Here is a 7,517-nt window from a genome sequence, read left to right on the forward strand (position 1 = left end):
AGTAAGAAGATATTTTTTCACTAATTTTTTGTGTCTCAAAAAGTACATGGTCCAGAAAGGTGCATGTACAATGACAATCTTTTTGACAATTTTGATGTCACAAATTACAGAGGAAGTAACCTCGGGCCACTATATAGGGAATATGAAAAGCCCAAGGCATTGGACTTGGATTAGGCCAGACCTCATAGCATGATACAATGCCAATCTTTTCGATTTTCATGTTCTGTGCCTTAGTTGGTTTCCAAAATGTTATTCTTTTCAATGTATATAGTTATAGTTGAGTATGATATTAATTATAATAAATATTCTTATGTATCTAATTATTTATATTTATGCTTCCATTGAGCATAATATGCTTAATAAAATGATTATTGATATATATATAATTGATTTTGTATCGATTAATAATGAAAAAATGCCAATAAAAAAATTGGTTTTTGGGGTGGTCAACTGCTGCTGTTTAGGACTGCAACAATAAATGATTAACTGATGCGGTTGAGGACCGTAGCAGTTAATATTTGGGAACTGATGCGAGCCTACCTGATGCGGACCAAAACCGCATTAGTGAGCCCGGTTTTGACCTCATCAGATAGACTTTTTTCCACTAGTGTTTAGTTTCTTTGGAGTTTAATGCAATACATCCATTAATTGGAAGACTAGATGAAACAAATGGGTTCGACTGGGCTTGTTGGGACCCACTAACTGCTATCTCCTTTCCAATATTATCGTTGGACTTGGGCTCCACGCTTTTCATCAATAGATCTTCACTTTCATGGAGGGCTAAGGTAGGATTAATGACTTCATCCCCTCTGCTAGGGCGATTATACTCGTTCACGGGACCATAAAAATGTTGTTGCAAATGACCGTCTTGCATTGTGGTTTTGCCATTAGTGCCTTCTATTGATAATTGAGCAACTCGAACTACCATATATGACCCTGATTTTGGATTATACAATTGCAATGATTTCCCTCCCCTACCCCCAGCAATTGAGTAATGTTTTTAGACATTTGTAATTAGGAGTCTGGCCTTCTTCGGTTAACAAACCGATATTTAAGCTTCGCCTGGTTTGGATTTTTGATTTTGGAATCACTCGCACTTTCATTTACACACTCCATTTTAACATCCTTCTCTTCACAGACGACTTGGTCCTTATCCATGCTTTCTTGCAACAATTTTAGGATCACACTATTAACTACTTCTTTCACCTTAGTAGAACATTCTCCTTCTTCCTGATGTTGTAACTTCATCTTTTTCCTTAGTGGCAATGGTTCCACCCCTAATCCAATGGGATGAATGGATGATCCTTCTAAACTTCATTTAATTTCTTAGCAATTTCTTTGTTTGATGGGTCAATCTTAGAGGCTGGCAGCAAATCCCAATAAGCTAAATCACACCTTCTTATTCCCACCGATGCTTTAGCTCTTCTAAACAAAGCTTTCACATTGCACGGGTCAAAGGTTAAAACAACATAGCAAAGAAGACCAACTTGATCAAATTCATTTTTCTTCAGGAAACAAGCAGCTAAATTCAACAAGATGTAAAAAGCTAATTCGCAAAAACTTGCAGCACCTTCCTCCTCCAAGACAATTAGGCTAAGCATCACACCAGCAAAACCATAATACTCTAATGCATCATCAATATCCCCATGACTGAAAAGGGAATTTCCTTCTTCCTTCCATGACTTAGCTAGACCCGATGAAGTCTTGGGATTATCTAATATAGCAACATAATTGAGGAACTTGTTATCATCTGATCCTAAGTTACAATCCTTATTAAGGAGCTCATGGAGTTCTCCCTTCAACGTCTCACAAACTTCTAATGAAAACATACTTAAAACACTTGCTCAACCAGGCATGAAAATCACAAAGACTAAGTAACATCTTCACTACCAATAACTAGGATGACTTTCATGCCCAATACCTTTTAAAAAAAAACACACAAGATTTGGGAAGAACACACCTGAGATCGGCACTATTATAAAAGGAAAAAAACTTCAGTAGATTGACGCCGACTCTGACCCCTTAGACGACCAATTGACGCCGGTGAGCGTTCAACACTAACCCCTCTGGCTGATGCAAAAAACTGCACCACCAAACACTATACGCCCCAGTTTACATTGGAGATCGCCAAAATTGAAAGCTCGCCAATGACTAGAGGGAAGAATCGATCGTCGGTGACCAAAACACTGCAACTTTTAGTGCGCGGATTGGGGGGTAGAAGTTTCGAGAGAGGATTGGGGGGTAGAAGAGATAGATGGCAAGTTGAAGAGGACAAGTCAAAAATATTGTGTTGCTTATTAGTTATTACCTTCCCTGCCTAGTTATTGTATGCAATATTTGGTTACGGATTGTAAAACTTTAAACCTTTCTAATTAAGAAATGGATAATTCTTTTACCAAAAAAAAATAAAATAGCATCTATACCTCCTCTGGATCTTTCCCGAAATCTTTCGCCACTTAGTAAAGTTATGCAATTTCCATCATTATAAAGTACAAATCTCGCAATGGCGCAAAAAAGTTTTCACAAAAATCTTTCTTTTACAGAATTGGTGATTTTTTTCTTACTTTTTTTATGACCTTTATTTATTCGATAACTTTATTTATTCTAATATGAGAAAATAAGCAGGCTTTTAATTCCCTTTTCGAAAAAAAAATCTCATGGTCTCATGCAATAATGTTGAGTACACATTACTCAAAATATGTAAAACTACACTTATCTTAGAATTCATTAATATAACAACAAAATTTTGACCTATATGCCTGTCTGAAGCAATTACCATACAATAATGTAAGAATTCAATCATATAATATACAGGTAAATCCGAAGAAATTAGAGATAAAATGGTACAAAAAATACGAAGAAATTAGAGGTAAAATGGTGCAAAAAATACGAAAAGATAAATTTGCAAGAAAAAAAAAATAAGGCCTCCATTATGATAAATTGATAATTGATATGGTCATGTAGTCTTTTGCTAAGACTTCCCTTAGGCATAACAAATATTACAATAATCAAGCTGCTATCGACTAAAACTATGTATTATGATCATCATTATTTCTGCATATACATAATCTCATACTCCTTGCCCTTACCATTCAAACAGGGAGTGTAATTGCACTCACATCTTCTAAGCTACCATCATCTATAAAGAATATACTTAATCATAAATATTGAATTTTCAATCCTTATTATTAATTACTAACAGAAAATTAGCATAATCTAGTAGTACTAACATGAATTCCAGAGCATAATTAATATAATTAACTTGGTTAATTAATTAATTAATTAAGACTCCACCTATCAACGTTAGTAGCGTAACCAGGAGGGAGATTAGTATGAGCAGCAGGGTTTGATCTCCCTCTTGAATGAACAAATTGCTTGTTGTTGGATTTGGTAGTGTAAGATGGTGCTGCAGAACGCTTTCCTTGCTTATATTTCCTTCTTGGTTGTGATGATTGTGGAATAAAAACACCAGTTCCTTTGCTCATTTCTCTCCTACAACTTTCTTGGTACAAATATTGTGATGGCATTATTGGTGGTTGACGAATCGTTGATCCTGAAAACCCCTGCAGATTTTACAAACAGACCTTGAAAATCACTAACGCAGCATGACTTGGAATAATACTATTTAATAGAAAATAATATGTCCGAAGTATGTTTTTAGAGGAAGTGGCTCTTATTTTTTTTAGCCTCTTCTATAAGATAAAAGGCCCTTCCAGACTTAGCTTGGTGTGTATATATATAGATATATATTTTGGAATCTTTTTTGGGAATTCCGTGGTAAGATGAATTTCTTCTATGTCCTCGTACAGTGTTACTCACCCAGAGACCCAATAAGCCCCAAACCCTCCAACCTCACAATAATATTGAAATTTTTGCTTCTATCAAGATTTGAACCTTAGTCTCTCATGTAAAAGATAAAAAGTCATACTATTGGACCCAAAGATCCTTGGTGCTTGTCTGCTTGATATATATATATGTGTGTGTGTGCGTGCGCGCGTGTGTGTATATGTACATGTACATGTACATGTACATGTATGAACAGTAGGTGATAGCCTAGTGGTGTTGGCATCGAGTCTCACCCCTTATAAGGAGGGATCCCATTCCCCCCCCCCCCTCCCCTTTTCCTTGCAAAGAACTTCATCTTACTTTTAAAAAAATGTATATGTATATATGAGCTTTTTATTTATCCCTTTCGCTATACATGTTATTCATCAAGTTGTAAATCGGTAAATGAATTGGTATGTGAAAATCAGGGCTATTAAAAAATATTCGATCCGAAAATCCACCGATTTAATCCGAAATTTTGGATATTCGATGCAATTTTAAGATTTCGGATATTTTGAATTGGATATCCGAAAATATTCGGATTTTAGGATCGAATATGGATAGGATATATCAAAAACGTCAACGGCACGATTCGAAAATCCGGTAATCCGATTCGATAATTCAATCGGATTTGGATTGCAATTCCTCCGATCCAATATCCAGACATTGAACATGAACAAACAAGTGAAAATGACAGCTTTGGACTAGTTAAACAAAAATCAAGTAGAAAATCGCATTCCGCGTCTTCCATCATACAACAAATTAGATAAAACCGCAATCGACCATGCGCTAAGTTTTATAGACAGCTATTGGAGCTTGAAATTGGATTCAATTATTGGACAAGTTAATGCTCAATAGCTATACTACTTGATTGTGTAATTTGCAAGAAAAGTCCTACTTTTTTGTATTTTCTGGTGAGAAAATTCCTTCTTGAAAGTACGGGATCAGCCGGGTTATTAAAAGAAAAAGGACACTCCTCAAATTGGAGATAATTCCGACATTTTTTTTTCCTTTGGTATTTGCATCTGATTTACCCTTCTCCGTCCTACTAAAGTCAGTCCCCATCACCACTAGGCCAACACTTACTTGTTGGTCCGACATTATCTTAGTTAATTCTAACTACGATCAACCACTCAATTAGCAAAGTGACACTTTTTTTCTATATTAAAACTTTTTAAAATTTTAAATTACACTATACAATTACTATTTAACATAATAATTATTTTTTTAATACAGTTACTCTTCTTACATTAGTTTATCATAATAAAATTTTCATTTTGTGACATAGTAACTTTTTTTTCACGTAGTCAATTTCACCATCTATATCTACTCATCTTTTATATATTAATGACCTTTATTTTCATAAATCACATGAATTGATAAAAGGTCGAAACTAATCTAGTCTTGACCAAGTCTATATATGCTTTTTACCAATTACATAACTTGTCTTAACATATATATATATACTAGTCTTAAATGCACGCAATGCGTGCGATAACGTGTGATAACAAATGAAGTAGAAAATAAAATTAATTGGGTAGAAAAACTGTTTTTACATTTTATTTTCTCAAGAAACTGATATTTTAAATGTCCTACTTTCCCCCCTTTTTTCATTCAAATGAAACAGTTAGTTATCCTCTGTTTTTTTTTTCTTTTTTTTTCTTTTTCTATTTTTTGGTGTCCCCCATGTGTTGCCTTATATAATACTAGCCTTACATGCACGCAATGCGTGCGATAGCGTGTGATAGCATATGAAGTAGAAAATGAATTTTTTTGAATAGAAAAACTCTCTTTACATGTTATTTTCTCAAAAAACTGATGTTTAGTTTAAATATCCTACTTTCCCCCTTTTTTCATTCAAAATTGAAATAGTTAGTTATCTACCTTTTTTTTCTTAAATTCTTTTTTCTATTTTTTGGTGTCCCCCATGTATTGCCTTATATAATAGATATATATATATATATCTTTTGTACTTGCTCTCTATATCAATATACTTGCAACACTTTTACTTTATACTATAAATATACTGCATGATCTCTTTTTTTATTAGTTGCGGCATTTTAAATTTTGCACTATTCATGTATTAAAATTGACATAAAAACAATGGTAACTCATATAAAACAGGCTTAGCATGTAGATATGCTAGAATTATCTCTATGTATATTTACAAATATCAATTTTTCATAATATTTTCTAATAAAAAGTTAAAGATATTATAGTTATAGTTATGATGTTGACATAAATGAATGTCATAACATTGCAATAAATAATAAATGGACGAAGTATTAACTTTCACCACATCTATTTGACAATATTAATATAAATATTATTATGTAAAATATTGTTGGATTAATGTTAACATATGTTTTCAATACATAATATTCTTACGACTCTTTTACTACCATATAAATTAATATTTTATTGGTCTAAATTGTACTTTGACAAGCACAAAGACAAAGTATCTCAAGTATTTTAAATAGAAGGAATCGACACTTATAAATTAGTTAAGCTCATTTTGACCAGATCAGTTAGCCTTTCTTTCACTAGTAAAGATACGACCTTGAATCCAACCTAAATATATATAAGTTGTAGCATTTTAACTAAATTACACGTGTATTATCATTTTAACCATTAATATATATTTATAAAAATCAATCAGTAAAAATTATAAAAAAAATAAACCATTTGAAAAACACTAAGATAATTTTAAGTATATCTCACAAACGATAATATGTTTTTTTTTTTTTTTTTTTTTTTTTTTTTTTTTTTTTGCGGGGAACGAGAATATGTTTTTGTATATGAATATGAAGTATTAGTGAAAGAATCCGCCAGTTAGTAAAGAAATGATACAGATTCACAACGTTGTAACTTGTAACTAAAATAACAGAAGATGTATATAACTCCAGATATAATGAAACAAGAGCAGAAGGGTGAAGTATATGCAGGAGTAAAAAGTACCTGAGGAGAAATTGAAGAGAAATGGACAGCAGGGTAATCCTCCTCATCTTCATCTATCAAGAGAGATATTTGCCTGTTTAAGTCTGCAAAGAAAAGATCATCTTCCAGGGCTACTTCTACAGCCATTTTTAGGAACTCAAGTAAAAAAAGAAATAGCTTGATTTAGCTTCCTACTTCTTGTTTAAGCTAAATTTGTTAGCAATCAAACAAGGAAGAAAAATTCAGAAGAGAATAGTTGTACTGTATATTTCTATCTTTGTTTTCTAAGCTTTATATTGAGTGGGAAAGGAAATCAAATAGGCTTTTAAATAAGAATGGGAAAGAAAGGGGTCATGTGAGTTGGAGCACATGAGAAAGGAGGTGGTGGGATCGGGCTTGGGCCCGGGCTCACACAAGTAGGAAAGGTTGGACGATCTGTCTACAGAGAGACTATGAATAAAGTGGGACCCTATAAGAATGATGGGTTCAAGTTGGGGAAGTAGAGTAAATTATTGTTTGTATTATCCAGTTGGAGATTGCTATAGATGGTGATAAGTAGCCGGCAAAGCTCCACATCCATGTTACCATAGTCCATATGGATCTCCTAAAGATACTAAAAGATAGAGTTTCATCTTATATTTGTTTTTAATACTTGGTTGTGGATGGATGTGTATAGCCCTCATATCCAAAAATTGTGGTTTATAGATTGAAGCTAAGTGGTCCTACTATGATATTAAATTAGTAATAGGGTACCA

At 33.2% G+C, this 7,517-nt stretch overlaps 2 protein-coding genes across 2 annotated transcripts; both read right to left on the reverse strand.

The window, feature by feature from the left end:
- Nucleotides 1-1,307: 1,307 nt before the first annotated feature.
- Nucleotides 1,308-1,829, reverse strand: LOC104907967 (peptidyl-prolyl cis-trans isomerase FKBP62-like). Its single transcript, XM_010696996.1, has one exon. The coding sequence runs from the start codon at nucleotides 1,827-1,829 to the stop codon at nucleotides 1,308-1,310; it is 522 nt and encodes a 173-aa protein (XP_010695298.1).
- Nucleotides 1,830-2,930: 1,101 nt separating this feature from the next.
- On the reverse strand, nucleotides 2,931-7,215 carry LOC104907951 (hypothetical protein). The gene is made up of 2 exons (XM_010696979.4): nucleotides 6,784-7,215; nucleotides 2,931-3,563 (listed from the first exon to the last, which is right to left on the reverse strand). Exons 1-2 carry the CDS (start codon nucleotides 6,907-6,909, stop codon nucleotides 3,279-3,281), a joined length of 411 nt encoding a protein of 136 aa, XP_010695281.1. The 5' UTR covers nucleotides 6,910-7,215; the 3' UTR covers nucleotides 2,931-3,278.
- Between the last annotated feature and the right edge of the window lie 302 nt (nucleotides 7,216-7,517).

Source organism: Beta vulgaris, chromosome 3 (assembly GCF_026745355.1).
Source record: "Beta vulgaris subsp. vulgaris cultivar EL10 chromosome 3, EL10.2, whole genome shotgun sequence".
In the NCBI taxonomy this organism is placed as follows: domain Eukaryota; kingdom Viridiplantae; phylum Streptophyta; class Magnoliopsida; order Caryophyllales; family Amaranthaceae; genus Beta; species Beta vulgaris.